The sequence below is a fragment of the Lepidothrix coronata genome, unplaced genomic scaffold (assembly GCF_001604755.1).
Source record: "Lepidothrix coronata isolate B3197 unplaced genomic scaffold, Lepidothrix_coronata-1.0 Scaffold45, whole genome shotgun sequence".
Lineage (NCBI taxonomy): Eukaryota > Metazoa > Chordata > Aves > Passeriformes > Pipridae > Lepidothrix > Lepidothrix coronata.
Window position 1 is genome coordinate 866,697 of NW_016690225.1, and position 26,720 is coordinate 893,416.

General features: G+C 37.8%; 1 protein-coding gene across 4 annotated transcripts in view; it reads right to left on the bottom strand.

Moving 5' to 3' along the window:
- Window positions 1-5,808: 5,808 nt before the first annotated feature.
- The window catches only part of ERICH1 (glutamate rich 1), a 66,160-nt gene continuing 45,248 nt past the window's right edge, over window positions 5,809-26,720 (bottom strand). For all 4 annotated transcript variants that reach the window (XM_017814583.1, XM_017814582.1, XM_017814584.1 and 1 more), the window contains exons 4-6: window positions 12,658-13,035; window positions 10,325-10,519; window positions 5,809-6,653 (exon numbers count right to left, since the gene is read on the bottom strand). In XM_017814583.1, the coding sequence (XP_017670072.1) occupies window positions 6,580-6,653; window positions 10,325-10,519; window positions 12,658-13,035 (647 nt within the window). In that variant the 3' untranslated portion in view covers window positions 5,809-6,579. The remainder of the gene's footprint in view (window positions 6,654-10,324; window positions 10,520-12,657; window positions 13,036-26,720) is intronic.

The window sequence follows — 26,720 nt, forward strand, 5'->3', positions numbered from 1 at the left end:
AAATATATGCCAGAAACTATCAAGATGAATATATTCTTGAAATGTCTTCTAATTTAGAAATTTAGAGTTATTTAATATTTTACACATTAATTTTATTCTGGGTAATTGAATTAAGGTGAAAGGGTTAAGCAGACAGGCTAATGAAACACTGTGCCATGTACTTAGCTTAATGTGGTTGGAAAAAATCAATGAACTTTGGTCTGTCAGTTTGCAATCACAGATTTAATTGAATAACATGTCAGGTATTTTAAACTGTTTACCAATGTAAATAGAATCCAGCACTACAGTCACTGTAACAAGCCAAGTTGCTTTCCCTGAATTCCAATCAGATTGGAACATGACCTTCATTTTAAGTTCCCACATGCCAGACAGAGATCAAACAGCTATCATTATGCCTACAGAGTTCAGTGATCAGTCCTGTGATTCTGAAAAAAATATATTTGTTATTGATTCCCTCTCTAGAATACAGGTAATAGCTGATCAGTTTGATATTCTTAGCAATGGTTACTCCTTTGTGCATTTACATTCACTTCCACTTGATTATTGTCACTGGGAGGAGGAATAAATCACACAGCAAGCTTTTACTGAGTCTACCTGAGAAGCAGTGGAGGCTGGTTTGTGCATGATCACATGAAGGCAACATGAGGAAGAGAAGGAAAAGCATCTCCTCAGTTTGTTTTATGTGAGTTCCAGGCACAGCTGTACAACAGCTCCTTACTCTTCTTCTTCTCCCTTTTATCACTCCCAGGCAGTCGCTTCCCAAGAGGAGACACGAAAGCAGCAAGGAGAGGGGGTCACAGCCCTGTTCAGGCTGAAGGAGCTTGTCACTGCCAGACCAGAAACAAGAGTAGGCGATGTTTTGGTCATGCAACATGCACATTCCTGTCCTTTTCTCAGATGCAGCAAACCATCTTTTTTATTCCTCTTTTTTTTAACAGGATCCAGACGCCTGCAATGCAGATGTTTCCATCTGACTTATGTGTTTATGCTCCCATAACAGTCAACACAAAGATCTAAGCGCTCCCATTGGTACCATTGTTCTTATTCTAAAATAGATGTCCAGTAGCAATCCGTTATATTGCCCCATACAAGTATCTATTTAATCCCAGTGATCAGAAAGTTCTTTAGGATAGGCAGCTCAGATGGAAACATTAACACTGTAGACATGAAGTCAGGAGAAATGAATTCCACCCTGCATGCCTCCAAGCTCTCCTTAGCAACCTGCAGAAGAACACTGCCTCCAAAGAACACTGCCTGCTAGGGAGAACCAAGTCCCTGTTTTACCAGACTGATCATGTGTGCAGTGTAAAATTATGAAGCTATTTTAGACTATCAGCAGCCTTTCCTACATGTTCAAGCATGGTCTCAATTGTAGTTAAGCCTATTTCATTTCCCCAGCAGACTGTCACCTCAGATGTAATAGGAACTTGTCATGCTGGCTGCTGTGCAGCAGGGCAAATCCTGCAAGAAACTTATACTCGCTTAGGAAAGGAGAAAACAGGGAGAAAACAGGCAGATTGATGTGGGAGTACACAGACAATAAGGCAACATTAGTCAGCACAGTAGGCAGTGGTCCTAGCATGCTGGCAAGCTTTTGGGCAGCATCACAATAAAGGAGAGCTTTAAAGAAGGAAAGGAAGACAGTAGAAAGTCTGTTCTGTAGAGAGCTGTGGAAGGCATCATGGGGAAAAAGCACAAATGTGTAAACTTGAAAATATAGGAAATGGGTGAGGGAAGCTAATACCAGAGGCTGACAGGGACGGAGGAATCACCTGTGTGCTCAATGAGGGACTGAGAAGACTGGCAAAGATCTTGAAAACGAAGAGAAGCAGCCTCTACTTGATGCAACCTATAGCACACTAGAGTTGATGCAAAAGAAAAGAAGGTATTGAACCACATATTTGTTCCTTCTCTTCGTGCAGTCCTCTTCAATCTTAGATGACACTTTTTTTTTCATTACGAATCCTAAACCAGGATGTTACCTTGCAGTAATAATGTAAAAGAGAACTACAGCTTGCTTATACATTTTACAAGAGTATGCAGTACATTAAAATGACAACAGACTATTAATTCTACAAAGTAAGGCATTCAACTTGGAGAACATCCTTATTAAAGCTATATATTTGACCTTCAGTGACTGTGGTGCACATGCACTGTTTTCAAATAATCACAGAATATATAGCTAATCACAGAATATACAGCTTTTTCCTATATCCTTATAGAAGGGAAAAAAATACAGCATCTGTAAATTTCTGCTTTTTCTTTATACATATGTCCCCTTGTCCCCTTAGTTCAGCATATATCTATCTAACAGCTGAAAACAATAAACAAAAGTTTATTTATATGCAACGCAGAGGATAAAGTAGTAAACAGTGAAGCTTAATTAGCTGCATAAACACGTGCAATGCAGCCCTCCTTAGGTGCAATCTAGGGCCGAAGCAATTAATGAAGTCTGCATAGCTATAACCTGAGGTTTCCCCAAATATTAAATATAACACATTTTCCCAATCATACAGTTTGATGTCATTTCCACTACCACTCTTTGCTATGATACTTAATGTGTAGCATACTGTACACGTAGAACACACACCACTTTCCACACTTCATCTGTGGACTGGTTTTATGATATACCTGATATTACTGGATGACATATGGTTCCTTTGGTCAAAGACAGCTTAAAAATCTTCTGCCTTTATGCTGCCATTTCAGAGATTCAGCCTACTGAGCAGTGGTGCAGGAGAGAGCCCAGTCGTCATAGAGAACGTATTAAGGAATTTATAACTCTACATGATTGTAAAGCGCTATATAAAATATTGCACCACTTACACAGCAGTAAAAATCTGTAACATTAGAGATTGATTCCCACATTACATATCCACAAAAGAGAAAAATTAAGGTCTTACAGGCAATTTTAAGAATAAAACATGTACCTATATATAGAGATAATGGCTTTGAACTCATACCCTTGCACACAAGGTAGTAGTAGCTACTCACTACCACAGATGCCTCAAATTACTTCAGCCTCTGTGGCCTTATTTGGACACTCTGGTAAGGGACCACCACCTATTCAGAGCCCAATTTCTCTCTCACTGTGCTGCTGCTCCTTACTTACTGTGCAGTGCTCAATTATGCAAACAACAAAGTTTACTCTTGAAGACACATGCAGGTTACTTTCCAGTTGATCCTTAAATTCTTCCTGTTCTTGGAGACCATGTAGGTTTTAAAACCAAAATTTTAAAGTTTTGTCTTCCCAGGAGTTTGAAATATGCTGATAACAGTCTGAAGTTTTCTGATGCAAAGTCCATTTAAAAAAACTCTTCCATGTCTCAGAAATTCCATGATGCTGTACATTCATTAAACTGAATGATGCTGAAGAAGCAAAAATTCAAGGCCATCTCCTTTGCCATTTATAAGTTTGGCATGAAAATCCAAAAGGATAAATGTTTCATTGCTATGTTGAAGGAGCCTTGCATAGTGAAAGGCAGACCACAGTATTCACTGGTGGATATTAATTTAAATATTTCAATTTTCATATCCCAGCCGTGTTGGTTATACCACTACTCAAATAAACCTGAAAAATGTAGGAAGATTGAGCACCATTTATTTTAGAGAAGCAGTACAGAAAAGTGACCAGGTATTAAAATCCTGATGTATGAAATCTTTTTTGACTGCAAATAGGACATTAAACATGGAACTCCTGCTGTTTATAGTACACTGCCTAATTTACTTTAAGTAATGTCCATTCTTTTACTATTAAACTAGATCTTCTGCTCTGTTCTTTTGTGTATTGCTCTTAAGTGTCCTTATGCACGTTGCAAATCAGCACGCTGTTGTCTGGCACGTTTGTTTCAGAAACAAATACACTCTTATGCAATTGCATTTATCTACAATTACAGTCTACAATTTATCTGCTTGGATTTGGTCCAATTTTCTAAACTCTTCAACATACTTTATCCTCTACTCCTCATAATCCCTGTTAGTGCAATAGTGGCAGGTTTGATAAGTGTAAGCTTCAGCTCCTATCACAGGTCATTTACAAAGACATCAGATATCACCAACTAACTCACTATGCTCTGAAATTGTTCCCAGGCTTGCTTTGCTGGGGCCAGCTGATTTTTACACAGAATATAAAGCTCTTACAGTGGTAAAAGCAAAGGGAAAAAAAAGAGACTGAAAGTAATCTTCTTTCCATTATTACCTGATTCAAGCAAAGTACATTTTTGACCTGAGAAATTTTACTCACATTCTGGGATAATACAAAATTTTACCCTGCTTGAGCAGGGAGGTTGGACCAGATGACCCCACTGTGGTCCCTTCCAACATTACCCATTCTGTGATTCTGTGAAAATATTTCTGTTTGGCAAAGATACCAAAATATGCTGCTCTATATGCAGCTATTTAGAATTGAGTGGTATTTTAAAAATCCCTTTAATACTGAGCAACATGGTCTAGTGGAAGGTGTCCCCGCCCATGGCAGGGGGGTTAGAGCTTGATGATCTTTATGGTCCCTTCTAACTCAAACCATTCTATGTTTATGAGAAATGGCCAAGCACTGAAAGGAAATACTAAAGAAGAGAAATTAAAGCAATAAACAAAGGTGTGACATGAGTGTATGAGTGCTTGTGAGATGAGTGTGTAAACGTGTCAGGCTGGAGTAGCTGGTGAGTAGGAGAACCATAGAGTTAAGAGGGACCAGGATCCAGGCAGGGATATGAGACAGACTGGGGTCCTGTGCCGGTATTCAAGGCATCTAAGCCCTGTGTAGTCATCCATGTGAGTGTTGTGTGTGTCCCCAAGATCCGTGCTAAGCATCACTACCGTTTGAACCTGGGAACATGAAAGCTGCACTCACCTACACTGGCGTGTGGGGGAGACATCCAGATCTCCAGGTGCACCAGCCTGGGATCCAGAGGACAAGGAGAAGGAATTGACAGGTCCTGGAGTCCACTCAAGGCAGCAGCCTTATAACATCCCTCAGCACAATCACTCAATTATCAGGAAATGCAGGCACTACAGTGGTTTTTGTGGTCCTTATTTGACCTGGTTTATACTTGTGTTTCAAAATCCTGCCTTTAATTACATGACCTCATTTATTTTTTTCATATTCACTGTTTAGGACAGATGATGTTTACCCAATGAGTTGCTGTGTACCCCTTTTTGCAGTTCCTAGGTCTCATTTATTGTGTGACATTCAAACCTTAATCTGAGGATGAAGTTATTCATTTCCCATGGGTCTAGGTGCTCTAGGAGAGTATCTAGGTGCTTCACAGCAAAGTGGTATTTTCTTCTTTCTCCAGATGTGGGACTGAGGCACACAGGATCTCAGTGAAAAGTCACATCTACAGTACAGTGCCTATGTGTTAGCAATTAAGGAGCATTAAAGCAGAGAGCACCCCTCTGCAATGTTTGGTTTATACATCTTTCCTAACAGATACAGACCAAACTCAAGTTCTTCAGAGCTCCACACAGCTGCCATAGCAACAAGACTAGTTTTTCTGCACCTGCAATCCTTTGGTGTGCTATTGAATCCCTTTTAACTTCTTCAATAAATGAGAAAGAGATATGATTGTATTTTTATTAGAAATTCTTGAGCATCCCTAAAACAATGCCTTACATCAGGATATATCAGGCAACACAATAAAAAATAAAAAACAAAGCAAAAAACTATGCAATGTTTATATAGTTTCATCAGTAGTATATCTCCAAGCACATGTTGGAGGAGATATATATGTTGCCCCTATCTTATTGATGAAGAAGCTAACACACCAAGATAGAAGACCAGATGAACGACTCGGCTGAAAGCTCTTACTTACAAAGCATTTTTTAATTCATGATTCCAAAACATTTTACAGCCATGGATATTATTTACTGTATTATCTACACACGGATAAATTCAGCTGCAGAAAGACTACATAGTAGCAGACAGATTACACAGTAATCAGTGAGAGAACCCAGTCCCATAACTCTGCAGTCAGTGAGGCCTCTCAGATTGTAACAGGCTTAGCCATGGAACAGTTCTGAAAACGCCATCCAAGTTTCTTCATAACTCCAAACAGTACCTACACAACTCACATGTAGAAATATATCTATTTCCACAATTTAGCAGTTTATTCAGCAAAAATATGTTCCTCACGACGTGTTGTTGCTTAGATTTAAATATAAAAAATATAGTTCTGTTTTCCAAGCAAGCAGATATACAAAAAAGTCAAGAAATATAATTTCCAGAAAGGGATGATAAATTTACAAACAAAAAAAGGAAATACTATTGTTCTTAAACAAAATTCCTGATACAGACTTTATCATTCCAGTTAAGTCCCTTATCCTAAGGAGCAATGTACATAGTAATTCAGCTGAAGACTCAGGCCACACAGCATATGGATATTCCTGACCAACCAAACACAAAAAGTCACATGTTGTTTTACCTTGTTTACTGTCTTCTGAAGTTTGTAACACAATAAAAAATCCATTTACCTGAAGTTGCAGAGTGTGTATTGATACTGCTCTTCCTGAACAATTGCTAGCTGGTTATGAGTTTGTATATTAAATTTTAACCCTGTGCATACAGACGCAGGCAAGGCTTTATTTCCGGTTCTTCACAGGAAGGATATCTGTAATCCAGTAGTGAAACAGAGACGTGGCTACCTTAGTATGATCTGAAACAAAGAAAACACATTCCTCCTGAAATAACTCCATGACATTTCTGAACAGGACAGACTTGTGTGAGCATTTGTTTCCATTCAATATTAGCATTTCAGTAAAACCAATGAAGATATCAGAGCTTGAATACATATGAATTTCTATATAAGCAGGTGCACTTTATTTTAGGAGGTCAGTCATTTGTATGAGAAAATTTTGTTCCTATATTTTGAAATGTCCTATTTGCTATGATTCAATAATTCAGAAAAAAAGGAAGCTGAAATTACATGATCATTGGGTAAGGCTAAAAGAATGCATCTTCACTTCTTTCTGTTTGGAGAGTAATATCACACCACTGTTGAACTTACAGGAGCATCTGGAAGCCCCAGTTGAGAATGAGTCATCTTGTACAGACAGCTGCACTAAAGCCTCAAAATGCTATGACTTCTGTCTTAATTCAGAGATTACCTATGTGACTTTATTGATTTTAATGACAGGTCTTTCCACAGTACTTACCATGTAATATTCACATTCAACATGATTCTATAATGTTATGCTAATGTAGTTTTCAAATTTTTTTTCCTTTTCTTTGAATGTTACTTCATAAAAAGAAGTGTAAATTTAATCATTTTAAGGCCTCTGTGTATCAGCCTCTGCACTGCAGGCACACAGTAACTGCATTATTTCTGGTCTGCCAAATGTATCTCCCCCTGCAATGAAGACATATATAAAGGACAACTCTCCAAAAAAAGGCAGATAAAAGAAGCTTCGAGCTCTGCCATGAGTGATAATTTCCTAGGCAACAAGGGAAGAATATGTTTGAGATTTGAAACTAACCAACAAAGGGAAAACGTTAATAGATAATGGAATGAAGTTGATGAGTAGAAATTCATAAATGAGTTCATAAATTAGGAGCTACTGACTTTTTTTTAATTAGGCGATCACCTATGCTTTAATAATTGATGTGAAATAGGAATTAAGTAGCTCTCATTTAAACAGCTACAGTTTCCAACCAGCAAAGGGAGCACTACTTCCAGTCACAACTCTTCTCCTTTGCCCACTGCACTGTGCAGGATCATGAAGGTTCCCTGGCTTCCTTTTGTAAACGGACACAAACTTTCTGACAGAGATCGGCAAAGCCCTCTCATGAGAAATCCATACCTATGTGACTTCTAAACATTCTCTTCCCTGCACTTATACAAGATTTTAGGTACAGGTAAGTACTTTTTGTTAAAGAGTACCAAATAAATGGAAACAGTAATAGGACATTTTGTTGTCTTTTACAGTCTGAGAACGATGACACTTTAAATAATTATGTTCACACAAACACTCCTGACCAACCTCAACTTTGTATGATCACTGAACTACAAGGTCAACTTGACAGAGTAACTTGAAGCACAAAGTACAAGGTAAGTTGATGGAGGATGATTACTAGACAGAACAACAAGAATCTCTTAACCAGAAATTTTCTTATTTAAATACGCTTTCTCATTTATATGAAGGGTTAAATATAATACCTAATGTTGATAATTTTTGTTTCAATCTCTTTAGCAATTTCTTTGACAGTAAATATTGGGACCTAGGAGCTTAAGATAAAACAGAAACTTATTTCTTCATTATTTCTTCTTTCTTTTGGTTGCACCGTGATTCCCAATATGAATAACAGGCTAAGAGATGTGAAGGAAATACCAAAACATGGTATTAAACCAGTGATTTTCAATTTGTGATCTGCAGACCAGGGCTTTATTTAAGGGGTCTGTAAAAAGTTACTAAGAAAACAAAACTTATCATAAGGCATAAACTTGGTAACCCCAGTGTAGAATTAGATGAAACCACAACATACAGATATATGAGGAAATAAAAGACATATAATGGTATGTATAATATGCAAATTTTACTAAAGGAGAACGTGCACTTATATGAAAGAGATGGATCACTTCTCATTTTTTTCTTATTCTTCCCTTCCAGGAATTAAAGATAAAACTGAACAAAACATGGCACCCATCATGACTCCTTTGATGCTAGCAGCTTAAATACAATCATAACCATGGGAAAAAGGGTTAACATATAGCTTGAACCTTAACATATTAACATATATAAGAATATGCTTAACATATTCTTGAACCACAGGGAATAAAATGTTTATTTTGTAAAAATAATACACCTTTCTAAATTAGATTGGGTATTTTACCATGTTAATATAGAATGACCTTTGCTTCTAGTACATCACACCCCAGTAAAAATAAAGAGAAAAAAGGCAAGATAATCAGACAAACTAGTAAAAAAATAGAGATAACTATGATGTACTGTACATTTTTATCTCCATAAACAGTCCTAACTTGTATTTCTATAATAAGAACTTGAATTTGCTAAGACAACAAGTTTTTGAAATAACTCTTAACTTTTATCACCTCTTAATTGGGAATGAAACCTAAAATGTAAAATACCCAGACTGGACAAGATGACCTATTTCAGAGCCAAAAGTAGGAAAAGCCCCTATAATTAAAGGCCTAATTCGAAGTAAAATTGCAGAGCATTAAATTTTCATTCATTGAAATTCCTGAATTACAAACAGAATGTATTGTTAAACTCTGCAGAAGCAAATTAATACCTAGCAGGTGTTTAATTATCATTTAATAATTTATAAGAATGTATTTTCCTCTTTCTTATGTTGTTATACCTCATGAATATCAAATCAACTACTGTGGTTACATCTTTGTGAACTTGGAATGAGATTAGAATTGAGCCTGGAGTGACAAGAGTCACTAAGGAAAAAAAATTAACTGGAACAGTAAACAATTCCAGGCTCTATCAGTAGAAACATTAATGAATTCTAAAAATCACTCAGAAAATTGTCTTCTGCTTTTCCAAGCGACAAATACATGCATCAGAAAATGATGGGGTTTAATTTGCTTCTGTTTTCTCTCTTCAGTTGGACATTTCTGCTGTATAAAAGTAAAGAGAGCAACTTGTCTCAGGGCTGCAAAACCCAAGAGAATTCCAACTGTATTGCAGAGAATATGGATAAGGCCTGTAAAGAATATCCTGAATGTAGTCACTTCAACAGTTCCATTTTGCTTTAACTGACAGAAGCTAAATTAGTTAATTCAATAAAGTGCCAATACCATTTTCATTATTCCTGTCGAGTTCTACCTGGTTTGCACATGTGTATTACATCCAATGAGACTGTGTGATTATAATTAAGATTGTAGAATGTAGGCTTGAAATGCACAGGATTTTGTCCCATGTATATGTAGATGCTTCACATCCATGATAATCTTAAGGGTTGTCATACTCTGTAGCTATCCTTAAAAGATACATATGTGTCCTTTCCAAAACATATCAGCTCTGAACTCTACAGGCAGGAATTCTCTCTTTTTAGTTTAAAACCCTGAATCATCTTGTATTCTATAGGTGCTGCAAAGTGAGAAAAGTTTCTGTATTGATTGTAACCAAATGGAAAGAGGGTAATCGTTGTATTTTTGGCAAGAATTATATTTTCAAGTTTTATATAAGCATATATTTATCACTATATAATTATTTACAGCTTAATAATAATAATAATAATAATAATAATAATAATAATAATAATAATAATAATAATAATAATAAAGTGATGTGAATTTTAATCTGCACAAAAAAAAATCAGTGAATGAACATGAGTGAATGGTACCTAATGGTACCTTACCAGGAAGCATCATGGATTGTTCTTGGAATTGTTTCAAGGCATCCTTCAATCTCTCAATATCCTGTAGCAATACAAGGGATTTCAAACGATGTAGATGAGTCACATCTGAGGAAGAGACGGTGCGAGATTCAAGATGTTGTAAGAGCTCTTGGGCAGTTGCTGAATTTACAGCAGTATCTGTGCATTCTGATTTCTCTGGAAAAACAATTGGAAAACTATGTTAAAAATGTTCAGTGAACATAGAGAAAAATTTTCCTAATTATACTTTCTTTTCAAAGACAGCATCTTCCTTTTTAGTACAACTGACAACCAAATATCAGGCACTAAAGAGCAGCTTGCTCCTCCAACTTTTTGTTAAATATAAAAACAATGGTAAGAGGGGAAAACTACAAAATTCAATAAGTAAAAAGGACAGTAGGATTCACAATGACAGGAATGCAAGAGGAATCTAAATTTTCAAAATTAGCAGAGGAAGAAGGTGTGATGAAGAAACTGTACAGTGGTCAAAGCACTGTGTTTTTGCTGCCTACACACTATGTATTACAAAAATGCACACATATTTGGAGACAGGGAAGCTGTGGAACTACTGCAAAGCACTTCTGGAGGCTACCAATTATCTTGTTATCGCACCTGTATGTTTTTATTTAAAAAACAAGTATAACAGCATGGAACACAGCAGAGAAGGGCAGGCATTGTTTATACACTAATAAAGCATAAATTCTTCCATTCCAGTAACAAGGTGTAGTCTGTCCCTTTAACCAGACTCCCTTTATTTAATTCTTCTGTTTTTTACCAGCAAGCCAACTGACAAGAACAGAATTTTCCCGATTCAGCTTTTTAAGATATATAGTAGAAACATAATCAAACGTGACCATTTGAAAATGCTGCTAAAAGCAATGGCTTCCAATTTTATCTAAAAGAAACAGGGAGTGTTAAAGTCATTCAACCAGAAAAGGCAAACAGTATAATGTCAAATCTATATATAAACTACAATTTGCCCAACAAGAAAGTTAGTCACACTCTGATTTGTGGATGTCACATCTTATCTGCAGATGAACTTCCTTTTACCTAAGAATTCCTCTCTGTGGATTCCAAGGTCCTCATTGGCTCAACACTGATCTGCTGGTTTGAAACCAGGGCCAGTCAGGCTGTCAAAAACTGTCAAAACTTGAACTTGACTTCCAGAAAAGTTGGAAGCTCAACAACACTCCTTTTTAAAATTCAAGATGCAACACAGTTGTGGACAGCTGATCAGGTTTCTGTTCTGTTCATGCATTAACAGCAGAACTTGAAGAGTTTGCAATCCTTCTCAGTTACTCTGGTGTTCTACCACAGCAAACACACGTAATTTAGCTTACATTTACTTATCTATACAGTGAAGTAGTAAAACTCATATTTTTGGTGACGGAAATGCATTAGCCAAAAAGTAGGATAGATTTCCAATGCTAGGCTTAGCATGAAGATCTGATGCAGCAGAAAAACTTAACAGCGAGCAAAGAAAATTCTAAGTATACATCTTGAAAAAAAATTAACATGAAATCCCTGATGTCAACCTAACAGGGTGTTTAAAGTAATTCTGTAGTCTAAAGATGAATTTTACGGGACTAGGAGCCAAGAGCTCTGACTTAAGATGGACTCATACAGATAAGTAAGTTGTTTAATATTCTCCATTCAGCTCCACAGTGACCAGATGAACATTCAATAGGCCATTAGGGATAACATCCATGCAATCCTTTGAAAAGTGCTATGGAATATGCATTATGCAGTTCTCATTCATCTTGTTCAGAAGTGCTTTATGCCAATACACTTTCGCAGTGCCAACAGTATCCTGCCCTTTCCTCTTGCATGCTGTTTAGATTTCCTTATATAATACAAAGAAATCTCCTCCTGGGAAAGAGAACATTCTGAAAAGTAGGTTGGTTTAGAGATGCTAAGCATGAAAGTAGTTTAGGATAGCAATTGCCCTCATTTGAAGTCCTCTGAAAGGAAGTAATCCTTCTGGATGTTTGCTTGCAGAGGAAAGAAGAATTTGGTCCATTTTAACCACCTGCCCCGAGTGCTTTGGAATGTTTAAGAAAAGAGTAAGGAATATCATGTATACTTTCAAAGACAGAGAAACAAAGAACCACAGGTTTTTTCTGTTGATGTGGATTCTTACATATTCATGTACACACCAGAAAGTGGGACAAATACTAAGAACTCACATGTCTTACTGAGTTCAAGAGAGACACTTCTCTAGTAGATTTGTCCCATATTACAGCATTAATAAATGCACATCCATTTTCCCCTGCATGGTATGCTCATGAAAAGAGAGGAGAAAGAGTGGTACATACTGTCAGCAAAATAAATTTGTTGTGTTGCCTGCAGGAAGTCCAGAATGCTATCTGCCTTTTCATCTATGTCTTTTAAGCCTGCTGCTTCTTCTCTGTTGTTTTTGTCAGGCTGATATGTAAAATCCACACTGGTAGTTTTTGTTACCAAGCCAGCTGCTCTCTTTTTTTCTTTCTGTCGCTTCTTTTTCATTTTCCTCTTTTTGTTTCTGCTTATTTTGGGACTGTCTGTCTGCTGCAGCTGTAAATTATCTTGAACTAGAGCCTCTTGCATTCCACAGTCTGTTTGTTCTCCATGTAAATTATTAGAGATTTGCAAACTGCTCTTTTGTTTCTTCCTTCGAACGCACTTTCTCTTGGTTTGCCCTTGATATTCCTCTTCTGTGGATTCAAAAGAGACATGAGAGCTGTAAATAAGATGATCTGTAATAAGCATTTTAGAACTGAGAACAATAAAATATTACACCCTTGAAATTTTGGGATGCCAGAGTGGCTCTAACCTTACTCAAGGCATTTAGAAAAGTTGGCTTTGACATTGTAGTACTGAAAGACATTCTAATCATAAAGTAAGACAATAAGCTCTTTTCCCTTCTGCTTTCAATAAAGACTGTACTCTTCTTTGTGCTACATACTGTACATTGCATTTAATTCCTTAAAGCAGATAATATGGTTCTATACCGAGTGAGGTCAAAACAATCCCCAGAACAAAAAGCAGTATGGACAGTCTGGGGGACTCGGCATGAGAGACGTTCCCAAGGAGTCCCCCACCACCAGTCTGTAGACTTGACCAAGAATGCAAGGAGAATGCACACAATTGACAGCAAAACGTGTTTATATTGATGATGTTCATTCATGACAGTGTGGTGCTTTAAAAACACCAGGCATCTGCTTCTGACTCATCTACTTCCTCCTCCTTAAACATCCTCCTCCTTTGGGATATCTTACTGTTAGCTCAGTTTTGGACATCAACTTTATAGGAAAAGCAACAGTGACCTTGGCAAGTAGTCTCCAATCTCTTTAACCACCTGCCTCTGTTCTGTTGTTCCCTCGCTACATTATAATTTTCTTACTAGCTAATTTTTCAGAAGGCTCAAATGTCATGGGAAATAAGTCTATTTTGCTCTCCAAGACAGCTTTTGTGCTTCTTTACTCAGATCTTATCCCTCTACACAAAGCAAGTCATCTCTGACCCTGAACTGACTGCTTCTCCCACACGCTCACTTCTGAGTGTTAGCCCCCCTACCATTAGGCAAGTAAGACTGCCAGAACCCATCTTCCCTTTGAGTGCACTGTTGCTGAAGTCATGTCTGTAATAATTCCTGTCTAACTGAAATTCCCTCCTTCATGGTCTAACAAAATCCTCACACGTTTGAACATCATGGAGTGCAGAATACCAGTGTTCTTCTATGTACTCAGTTTGCATGGCAAGATTTTGGTCATGGTGAGGGCTACAGTGGTGACTTCTGTGAAAAGTTAATTTGCCAGAAGCTTCCTGTATGTCCGACAGAGCCAACGCCAGTCGGCTCCAAGACAGACCCACTGCTGGCTGGCTAAGGCTGAGCCCGTCAGTGACAGCAGCAATGCCTCTGGGATAACATAGTTAAGAAGGGGTAAAAAAGTAATTGTGCAGAAGTAATTGCAGCCCGTGAAACTATGTCAGAGAAACAACTCTGCAGACAGCAAGGTCAGTGAAGAAGGAGGGGGAGGAGGTGCTCTGGGAGCTGGAGCAGATTCTTCCACAGCCCATGGAGCAGAGCATGGTGAGGCAGCTGTGCCCCTGCAGCCCATGGAGGACCATGGTGGAGAAGAGATCCACGGTGGAGCAGAGATCCACCTGCAGCCTGTGGAGGACCCCACACTCGAGCAAGTGGAAGCCTGAGGAAGCTGTAGCTTCATAGGAAGCCCACACCAGAGGAGCACCTGGCAGGATCTGCGGCCTTATGGAGAGAGGAACTCACAGTGGAGCAGGTTTGCTGGCAGGATTTGTGACCCTGCAGAGGACTCACACTGGAGCAATCTGTTCCTGAAGGACTGCAAGCATGCTGGGGGGCTCCTGAAGAGACCTATGCTGGAGCAGTTCATGAAGAACTACAGCCCATGCAAAGGACCCATGCTGGAGAAGTTCATGGAAGACTGTCTCCCATGGGAAGGACCTCATGTTGGAGCAGGGGAAGGACTCCTCTCCCTGAGGAAGAAGTAGCAGCAGAAACAACATGTAATGAACTGGCTGTAACACCCATTCCCCATCTCCCTGCACTACTGTGAGGGAGGAGGTAGAGAACAGGGAATAAAGTTAAGCCTGGGAAGATGGGAGGGATGGGGAGGAGGGTGTTTTTAAGATTCAATTTTACTTCTCATTATCTTGCTCTGATTTTGATTGGTAACAAATTCAACTGATTTCCCCAAGTAGAGTCTGTTTTGCCCAGGTGAGTGATGGTAATCGGTGAGTGATCTCTCCCTGCCCTTAGCTCATGAACCTTTATTTTCTCTCCCTTGTTCAGCTGAGGGAAGTGATAGAGTGGCTTTGGTGGGCACCCGGTGCTCAGCCAAGGTCAAACTACCAATTCTAATGTCTTGATCTAGAAAGCTGAGCCATTTATCTTTCCCTCAACCTCTACCTGCATGTTTCTAAATTCCTCACAGTGTACTGAGCCTATTACTCTTATTTATCTGGGCTTACAACATTCCCTTAGGGTCAAAGAATCTTTGCTTGGCTAACACTGGTGTAACACAGGAGAGACACCTGAAGCCCAATGCTCGTTTCAGGATGATATGCATAATCTCCTGAACTGCCTCTGACATTCTCAGTTTGTTTGGCTTTCTCATCACTCCTCCTCCTAACTAGTCTTTGCCTCTATTTTCTCCACGGTTGGAGGCCCTCTCTTTCATTTGTTTCTTTTTCTGTCTTGAACTCTGTCAGCTCTGAGCCACTTTCTCTTTAAATATCACTACAGATTTGTAGTTCTTTAGCTGTCAGATGACTCACTGCAAAGCAATTTTCCATACTTTCAATGAAGGCAGGCTGCATAAAAATAAATTTGCTGTATTATAACTGAACACCACAGCATGTTAAAGACATGCCAAACGTCACCCTGGACCCACAGTGTGGAATGTTTCACACTCATGGTATTTGAGCTAAATATCTTTATATGTGATTTGGACATATGGGATGTGGGAAAAATAACGTCTGTGTCATCTTGAAGGAATAAAATATCAGAACTGAAGGCAGATATGAATGGTGAAAGATGCTATAAACAAAACATCACTGTTTCATCTTGAGATCTAACTTGGATTTTCATGGGAGTATTTGTGTTATAATAGGTGAATTTCAATGCAAATGTAAGTACATTGTTTTGCAAAATTCCTCAGCCCTCTGTTACCTTGAACCTCACTGTTTGCTAAAAACCTAGTTTAATCTATGCTCTCAGCACAGTGGCCTAACTTGCTCTTTAAGCATCTGAGAATCACCAAATCTCAGCAAAACTACAGCATGTTGTGCAGACAAGCACCCTCAATTGGTTTGAAACCACTTGAAAAAAACAGTGCAGAAGCCAGGACCGGGCTTAAGATAATTGATCTTTTGTGTCAAATCCAAAAGTTTCTTTATCCTAGGTACCTCAGGACAGCAGAAGGTCTGAAGAGACCATGTTGAAGCTCTCAAAAGGCAGACTGAATGTACCCTTCCTATATGTAGGTATTAAGATAACTACCTGACTAAAAGTAAACAAAAACTATGCTTTCCTCCAACCCGGGAAAAAAAAATCAAACATAAGACTCTACTACCCTACCTAAGTTCTCTTGAGGAGTTAAGAGTGCCAGTCCTTTAGCGGTTTTTGTCATTCTTTGTCCTGTATTTTAGCATCTGTTTAGTATCTACTCTTCCATGTGTGGGAGCTACTAGTGATTCAGCATCAGGAACAGACAAAATTAGATGCTTACGAATGCAAAGCAATGCACACAAAAGGGATTAATTTGAACAACCTACTGCTAGGGCTAGAGTGAACTGCTATCAGCTCAAGAAAAACAAAAGCCAGACCTGTGCATCAGTATAGAAAGCTCAGTGAAAACATTTGCTTAGTGGGTATCAACGATCAAAACAGCTAACACCTTGTTTGCATACATAAGAAAGGAGATGGAAAATAACTGGAAAAATATTCCAAAGCTATTATATAAACCTGTTGTACTCTTCAAGCTTGTAATACTGTGTTTCTCAGCATAATCCCTGAATAAGATGACTTTGGCAGACAAGAGGAGGACTCTTACAGAAGTTACCAGAGAAAGAAACTCCAAAAATGTTTGTATTATTTGAATTGAAAGAAAGAGTAACAAAACAGACTTCATTTCTGCCTCCTCATGCAAGAACAAGGTGATGTCCAATTAACCTGAGCAGTCTCACCAGCTAACAGAAGAAAGTAAATCCTTGTGTTACTAATGGTACAGATTGCTATTGAATTCCCATGTGTGTGGCATGCTCAGGAGATTGAAGAACTGGTTCTTCATATAGCCAGTAAGGCTACCTGATTATAACAGCCATGCTAAAATATAAATAAGAGTTGTACAAGGAACATAAACCATAAAGTTTAGGTCACGTCTCACACAAGGATCTCAACAAGCAACATGTTCAGTGAGATCTGCTCCCACAGCTTTAGCTGTCTGAAAATACTCAGTGCATACCTAGACTTATGCCCCCTCAGATAACCCAAGAGACACTACCATCTTCAGAAAACAGTTTGCCTCATCCTAAACCAGCCTGGATGGAAATGCAAGCTGAAGGACTAATCTCTCTCTCTCCCCTTCTGTTAACCACAAAGGAAATGGAGATAATGAATTTTGACTAGAGGCTTGCAACAACTGAGAAGAATTAGTCTCTTTTATAAAAATTATTAGTATGGAAGAAGGTGTTTCATAACATGAGTCTGCTCATGAGATTGACTTTTGGTAATTAACATAATCCACTGTTTTATTAAAAACACCCAAACAAAACAAACAAAATTCTTACAGATTCTCTAGATTTCAAACTAAGAGGGAGGTCTGATAAAATTTCAATAGATACAAATTTAGTTCTAATAACTTTTCCCACTGATGGAAAGTGCTGCATAATTATAAAAAATGCAGGGAATATATACTATGCAAGTAATCTCAGGGTGGTGAATAAGTACTTCAGAAACAACAACAGGAATAGCAGCTTTTGGGTCACACTAACTCTAGCCACAAGTGCACCTACAGCTTGTCCTAATTCCAAAAGAGCTGATGATTATTCCTCTGTTCCATAATGGCCTGTCACCTCTCTCCCTCCTAAGACCCATCTCTGTTCCACAAATCACTTAATTGATCACGTAATCTAATTATCCAGAAGCAATTGATTCTAACTTGTTTAGCTGCACTTGGTGCTCTCTCAGACTGAGCAAAGTGTCTCCCTGACGGAATGCCCATAAACATTTTCCAGTCACAGTCATAACTGCATGGGCATTTCTTTCAGCCTTAATAAGAACACCTTCCTCAGGAACTGTTTGGAGTTAAATTTTTTTTAGCATAGATTACTTTCTGGATGCAGTTTACCACGCAGGTGCACGGTCGCCGTAGCCTGATTGACAGTATGATATAGAAGTGGGAATGAGCAGCCTGAAAATGAAAGCTAGCTGTAAAAGTCATTTTCTAACAGCCTATCTTATCTTGTCTGAAAGACTAAAACGTTTCCTCCATTCAAACTGCATGATTCTTTAACAGAACAGAGGTAGAAATATGTCAAAACCCAGACTTAAAATGAAATAAGAGGACTCGTTGATAGATACAGCGTATTGAATTTTGATAATGAAAAGTCAGTGCATCGAGTTTCTATCTTCAAGGAAAACCAAAAAATAATAAAAAATAGAAAATAAAAAAATAATGATTGACATTAAGATTACCAATAAGCTAACTTTTATTTAGTAACCTTTATTATATTAGTAAGTTACTTTGTATTCATCATCAGGGCAGCTGGAGACACAAACAGATTAAATACAAAGCTTAACGTAGGCTAACTAATAGCTGACTTCCTCCTGTCCAGACTAACCATCAGCATGAACACCCTGTTGGCAACTCTGTGATGGAAAAGATGAGCTTCCTCGAGTTTATCTGTACTATTTTGGTTCCTTCAGACAATGGCAGATGGAAACATTGTGGGACAGCATCCTGTAAGACACTGAAAAATGGGAGGCTGTTTACTTAGTGTCTGCAAGTCGAAGAGGATATCAAATTCCACAGCAAGCCAAAATGAAGTTTGGCTCTGAGAATAAGCTGACAAGGCTAGAGATTTTTAAAAATCAGGTCCCTGAATATTATAAAAACAAACTTTAGGCGTATAAAGCAGACCAAGAAAAAGACAGTCAAAGAATATTCTCTCAGCTTTGGAAATCTGTATAACATGTTCATCATGACTCAAGTATGGCAGCTGGCTCTCCCGTTCAAGAACCAAGTCCCACAGCTGGCTTTCTGGATGTCTCTCATGGCAATTCTGCTGGGTGGTTTTGTTTTCTGGTTTGTTTGTTTGTTTTCAGATTAACAGGACGTATGCCTCTCCTGATTTTTCCAGCTAGTTGAAGTTTTTTTCTTCTCCCTGATATACTGGATGGATTTTCCATGCTAAACCATGCAGTCAATGCATAGGAATTTAATTTTGGTTCAGGATCTTGTAAGGTAAAAAAGAATGTTATTTTTAGTGACAATTAAGACATGTGCAGCTAGAGTTGGACTGAGAGTGAAAAGCTGTGGCTAGTGAATGCAATAAAATGCAATGGTTTGTTGAAATAAAAGCAATATTGCAAAGATCTCAGGAGCATAAAATGATGTTAATATTTTCACACTCTTTTTGGGTGGAAATTGTTTCAAATCATCATTCGAAATCACTAAAAGAAATCTCAATTCAAAACTCAAAACTTTTACTAATCTGCAACACTCATGATGTTGGAGAAAACTGCAAAAGACTGGAAGCTGTTTAAGGTAGGGACTGTCCTTCCTTTGTTCATTCATGCTATATTTGTGTGTTCATAAATGAAGAATTTGCACAAAACTGGCAAATGCTGCATAAGTGCTGTCTAGCACAACAGAGTAGTAACTCTTGGATTTTAAGCATATCCAATTAACTGTAATGACAATAATCAGTAAAGGCAGATATTATCATCTGCATCAGTCCTCAATCCTAAATGTTTATTTGACTGCACATACAGACGAATTTCTCTTACTCATAAGTTACATCAAATTCCTGCCATAGGAGGAATTGTAATTGGTCACTACAAACAACTACCTAGGCCTATATTCTGTGTCAAACAGTAGCCATACCCTGCATTCAAGAAAAGGTGAACTTTGGACTTACACAGTGGTATAATGATAGTCCTTTTTTACACTTTTTACCCTAATAATTGCCATAATTGTGTTTGCTTTTTTTGATTGCTGCTGAGTGCTGGAATACTCAGTTATTCGTCATACTGTAAAATCTTACTCCTGCTTGGTAAGAGTCAGCTCTGAGCCCACCATTTTGCAGGTGAATTTTGACTGGTTATTTCTTCCTAAGTGCATCACTTGACAACTATCTGTGTTTTTGACAAATCACTCAATCTGAGATTACATTGCATCCAGCTCTTGCCTTTAGTGCAGTCGATACCCATGTAGCCATCAGAAAACCTGATATCACTGTTCACTCTTTTTACCTGACCATCTATTGAGCAAAAGCCTCCAGTTGTGACCTCCCTGTTTTGAGAACTGCTGCTTTCTCTCCATCTACTTCCCTGTCTGGGGCTTCATCTACGCTACAACTCTGTGCTCTCTTTGGTTAGGGGCTTTAACAAAAACTAGGTGGAAATTCAAGGAAACTGTATCAGCTGTAGCATTCTTATCCATATATTTCCTAGCTTTTCAAAGATTCCAAGGTATGTGTATAAGTCCTCTTTGCAAACCTTCTGTGGATTTGTCCCATGCAGATTACAGGTTTTCAAGCATCCACAAATATTATTTTGGGTCATAACTTGTGGTGAACTGCCTAAAGCAAACCACAGGACTACAGGCTTGCAGCTCCCTAGATGATTCAAGAACTGTTTCAAAAAACTGGCATCACACTATCCAACCACAAAATCTCTGATAACAAGGCATTTGAAAAACAAGTAGCTATGCATCACTGTCAGTAATGCCGGCAATTTTTTTTCTTGAATTCTTTCAGAAAGTTTAGGTGAATAAAACCTGGTACTGGTGATTTTATTTTATAATTTATTTTGTTGCATGACCATTAAATCCCTTTAATTTCACATATCCTTTCAGAAAGCCTAGGAAGAAGTGCTGCATCATGGGATTCTCCATAGTTTTTTTCCACAGGTAACAGCAATGCAAATAGGATTTATTTAACTTCTCTGAAACAAGCCTCTTTAAATATTAATTCTACACCATGATCACTGTCTCAAAAGACTGGCAGACACATTACTCCTGGTCTATCAGAAGTAAGACCTATTGCCAGTTTTAGTTGTTTGTAACATTTGCTCAAGCATTCCTTCACCTGTCTTACCATGTTTTTACATTTAAATATGTTTAATACATCATTTGGGTGTGAACTCAGCTTTTTAAAGAACACCTACTTCTTTCGAACTTCCTTTACTCTGTTGTCTAGCTCTGCTGTCTTCTCACTTTCTCTCACGCCTTTCATGACAGGTGGTGGGTGCTGGCCTTGAATATCCCATATGGTGTCCTTAAGTAGCTTCCACACCACCTGGTACAACTTCCTTCTCTTCGCTGACCTTTTTGAGGTTCTTTTTAGTAAATATCTTTATTTTTGTGTAGTGTTCCTTCTTGAAGAGTATCACAACTGTTGTGGATTGTTGTTTCCTGCTGTTGTTTCAGCAGCATGTTGAATACAAAGGTTGCTGTTGCAATGTGCCTCTTGTGAACTAAACCCTATGCTGGATGAAGTCAAGAGTCTCTATTCCTCTCACAGCCCCACCAACCAACTTTTCACAACATCCTGATGTGGCAGTAAGGGAGAAACTGAAGATCCCATTATTACTCTGTGATGCTTCTCTGATTTTTCAGCACTGAGTATTCACAATCCCAGCTGGATATGTGATGAAACAGACCCTAAGCTTGCTTTGCTTCTTGTACACTCAGTCCACACACACATTAATCTAAGGCATCCGGGAGATATTTGAAACTATTTCAATTAATAAATTAATTTCAGCAATAAGTTTTTGGGCCTCTTGTCACTTTATACAGAAAATTATACTTGATGAAGCCCCCAATCTTTCTTAAATAGCAACATTTCTGATAAAAATTCGGTACCACTTAATGACTTAATTTTTAAACAAAAGCAAATATTTTGACCTTTTATTGATCCTTTATTATTTTTTAATTTCAAGCACACTGTCTTCATTCCTTTTGGCATTTTAGGGGTGATGTGCAAACTATCAGTCAGTCAGCATTATACAGTCACTTTTTAAATGGGCTCAGCTGTGCTCCCCAAAATCACTGAGAATTATTATATTGACTCAGTGAGGAAAATAAAATAAAATCACAGAGCCGAACATATTCACAGACATGAAGGAACAGAGATCCAATGACAATGAGTAACTGTTTTGAAGGCTACTAAATCACCAATGCTCAAGAATCTTAAAGCAGCCACAAAGACTAATTGCTACTAAATACAGAAATCTTCTTAGTCTCTGGCTAAATAAGATTATGTCTTTGCATTTGAACAGAAAGTACCATCATGAATGGGAGGGGGAGATTTATAACATTTATATTAAAAAACTGGAAACATTTTAAACATTCGATATCACATTTCCACTTAAAAAATTTGTTCTTTGTTTTAACTTTGCAGGACACAAACACACAAGCAGAGTTTTCTTGAAAGCCTTTTTTTCCTAGAAATGGTTTTCAACCAATGAATAACAACAGAAATGATAAGAAACATTGCAATCTCAAAATTCTGTGCAGCATTTAAAATGTTCTTTCCAAATACACCAGATAAACCAGCACAAAATATAAGAAGTTATTTAGACCACGGGACCACAGACTGGAAAACAGGAAATACTGGAAAACAGTTATCTACTGGAAAACAGATATCTAATTTTCCCTGGTGATAAAACAGCATCAAAGAGCAAATCTAAACTAAAGTACAATCTTCTGCACAAAAGAGCTATCTAAAAATACACAGACATTGACATAGTAATATGAAGATATTCAACAACCCCTCAGCTCCAATTAATGAATTTCAGTTATCAAACATTTAAATATGGCACCTCAATTCTATTTTTGCAATATTTTACATTTCTTGACTTTTTATAAAGCATCGAATAAACAATTATATTTAACCCCATATATGAAAGAGTTGCCACAACTTCAATTTATTAAATGGTTCTTCCAGTAAATCCTATTTCAAAAAACTTTAGAAAAGTAAAGTCTGAAAGAACGCAAACCTCCCAACTGTTTTACTTTAAACTATTTCCTTCATCCATTTATCTTCAGATCTTAAACTAGATTTCAATTAAATTTAATTACATAGTTTCCAAGCAGCTTCGTAAAAACTGGGATGTTTTAGGGCATGGATTCAGTTTACTTTTACTAATCACATTCTAAATTAATTGTGCTTTAAAGCAGTAAGTAATTTCTTAATGACCAAGTTCTCTATGTAAAATTAATCATATATATAAAGATGCAGGCAGGTAGGCTGGGAAAAGAGCATCACCATAGGGAAGATCCTGAACTGGTAATCTGTCAGTTTGTAATAGATGTGAACTTGGTGCCACGGAGCCTTCCCAGGGATGCAGGTTTGTTCCTGACTGCACGCTGCGCTGCAGTGGGCTCTCACCTGGCCAGAGCTTTGAGGTCAGGCTGCTCAGACTTTTGCTTCTAGAGTGAACACTCCAAAACAGCCTTCTACTAGGAAAGCTAGGTTTTATTAGAACAGACACTGATTTTTTTGAGAGGGAGAAAACTCAAAATGAGGAAAATCGAAACAAAACAATAGGCACAAAATCATATCTCCAGTTTATTTGATGCTTTGTAAAAAGTTAAGAAATGTAAAATATTGCAAAATTAGAATTGAAGTGTCATATTTAAATGTTTGATAACTGAAATTCATTAATTGGAGCTGAGGGGTTGTTGAGTATCTTCATATTACTATGTCAATGTCTGTATATTTTTAGACAGCTCTTTTGTGCAAAAGATTGTACTTGCATCTTCATAAATCAATCCTCTTTTCAGCATATCAGATATTTCCAGAGTTGCAGAAAAGTCTGCAGTGTTGTCTGAGTCTCTAGGGAAAGTCCCTCTGAAGCCTGGGGTCGTGCTGTTCTCAGCACATCTGAGAACATCAGATCTCTGCTTTACATAGGGCTTATTCCTTTGCCATCATTCCTCCACAACCTGTTTGTCCCTCACATTCTAGACAGTTACTCTCTCTCAGCAAGTGTTTCCTCATCTCCTGAGGGCTCTATTCTGGCTTCTCCACCAAACAGCTACAGATTTTCAAAGAATGAAACATGATACGTGACATAAACACGTGATTATTCATAATAATAAACTGGAAAAAATCTCACAAAATCCAGCTGATATCATCTGTTACAAAAATAAATGTTTGAAAAGTGATTGAAATAATTTTGTCACATGTTCTCAACAAGAAATCATGTAGTATGCATATTCTATTTTCCTAGGTATTGACCCCACTGTACATCATCACATTATTAGACCACCTGTTTCTAGGCTTAGTAAAATGTTACTGGGATAACATGGATCACCCTCTATCACTTCCAGGATTTCTTGTGCTGCTTCCCAAAAGTAAAGCACTTAAAATGGAAATGGGAGCACAATGACTTGTCTGTTCAGCTTAGTAAAGCGTCAAGGTGTTTTTAGTTCCCATTTAAGTTGTTGAAAAATAAGAGTTGCCCTGCATCTCATTGAAGTATAGTACTGTCACCTGAAGAGAGACACATTCTTACTTTTCTTCAGTTATATGACATGATCTGTGAAATAACCCTGCTATGATAAAGGGAAATGTGTTCATCTGTCTACACTTGACTTTGTATTTCATACAATTTTAAAATCTGTCACCTGCTTGCACAATGCAGTTTTTTCCATCACATGTTGCCCCTCTAATCCAGATTTCTGGCAATGCTAATGCTTTTAATTTTTACTTGGTGCATTGCCTGACACCTCTACAAACTTAGCTTAATTTTTCTTTTCTATGTAATAGAACTTTAGGTATAAACAGCTTTAAGTCACAGACTTAAAGCACATAATTTGCTATGGATATGCGTATTTTTTTTCTTCTTTGATGAACTCAGATGTTTATTATTAATTGAATCTATCACATGCTTTCACAAACTGGCTGATGTATTCTACAGTTAATCCAACTGGGAGGCAGGTAAAGTCCCTTGTTGGTGTAAAATGGCATTCCTTTGGGGACGGAATAAGAGGGTTCTCCCAAAGAGAGCTTATCCTGTCACAACCACCTAACTTTAACCATACAGGCAGGATATTCTTCCTGAATGAAAAATTCAGCAGCAGGTAGGAAATATGTGAGAAAAGAAATAAATTCAGGTCTAAGAAGTCCCTCTCTAGGCTTCATGATACCACAGGTATCACAGAATATTCTGAGGTGGAAGGGACACACAAGGATCAGAGTCCAACTTTTAAGTGAATGGCCCGTATGGGGACTGAACTCATGACCTTGGTGTTGTGAGGAAGTGAGCTAATTCTTTGTACATCTCCCACTATCTAGACAGCCGATTTGGGCAAAGAAATTGCAACACAAGTCATTTGGCAGCTGTGATGTACAAGGCTATTGTACCACCGTGTCTCTGGATACAGTTTGGGGACAGACTACGGTTTGTCATTAGAGTCTCAAGCTGTACTGGATACTGTTAGTACACCCACCATTGACTAAGCAGTTCATTTTGAAGACTTTTTGGACTTAGAGAGGACAAGGCTTCAAAGTAAACAACTTCTCCTCTGTCTTAAGTTTAAAAGGATCACTTCCACTCTGACACAAGGAAACAGGTGTAACAGTGATGGTTTAACCCTTATGGAGCTTGACAGCACAGAGGGTATTTCATGTTTCCCTCAATCCTTCTGGACTTTGTTTTGCTCTTCCTGACCTTTTAGCAATAACTAATAATATAGTAATAATCACAAAGGCTTACATGATTGGGACAGTAAAAGAAATATTTGCAGAGAACTGGTTATCTCAAACTCCTGCCATTACACTTTTGAGGGCGCCTTTTCAGTTAGTCAACAAAAGTTCCTTCTATTATGCTGCCAGTATTTGTGCAATGCCTTTAACAGTGCTACAGTTCATCATTAAAATCTACTTGACAAATTTTTCCAGAAGAGATGCAATTACATTATCAGACTATAGATAAGAAACTTAAACAAGTGCATACAAACAAAACTCCCCCTTCTGTCCTCTTATCCTGGTTCCACCTGGAAGTAATTAGACATGGAGTGCAAAACTGTTGCTTCCCTTTATGCTTGTAATTTGACATTATTCTTTCCAGTCTAGAGTGGAAAAACATATTGCTTCCCCTTTCTGGAACTGGAGTATCTCAGCATCATTCCAATAGCGAGATATTCAGGACTTTGTGAAACCTTTAACACAACTTTACTCAGCTTTGAGTCAATCACATTGCTCCTCTGGAGTAGTGACAAGGTTACAAAATCATATTACTTGATACAGTATATCCTCTGCATTTGGGTTTCTGCTATGCCTTAATCTGAACCTTTTCAAAATCTGGAAACTAATTAGGTGATATTACTTCTTTTCCCCTCACAGAGACTTTTCTTCTGGTCTCTCTCACCTGACTTAACAATTGTTGTCAAAAGGGCATTCAGGTTTCCTACACTTAAGCAGCAGAAATTGCTTCCACCAACACTTAGGGCAGCCAAGTTATATCTGACTTTTTCCCAAGACAGCTACTACACCACAGAAAGTTTTCTGACACTAAGGGAATATTACCTTTTTATACTCAGAGCCTGATGACATATCATGCAGAATTTTACTTAAACAAGAAAATGTAAAGAAGATGTTTCTTCATTTTACTTGTATAGAAGAA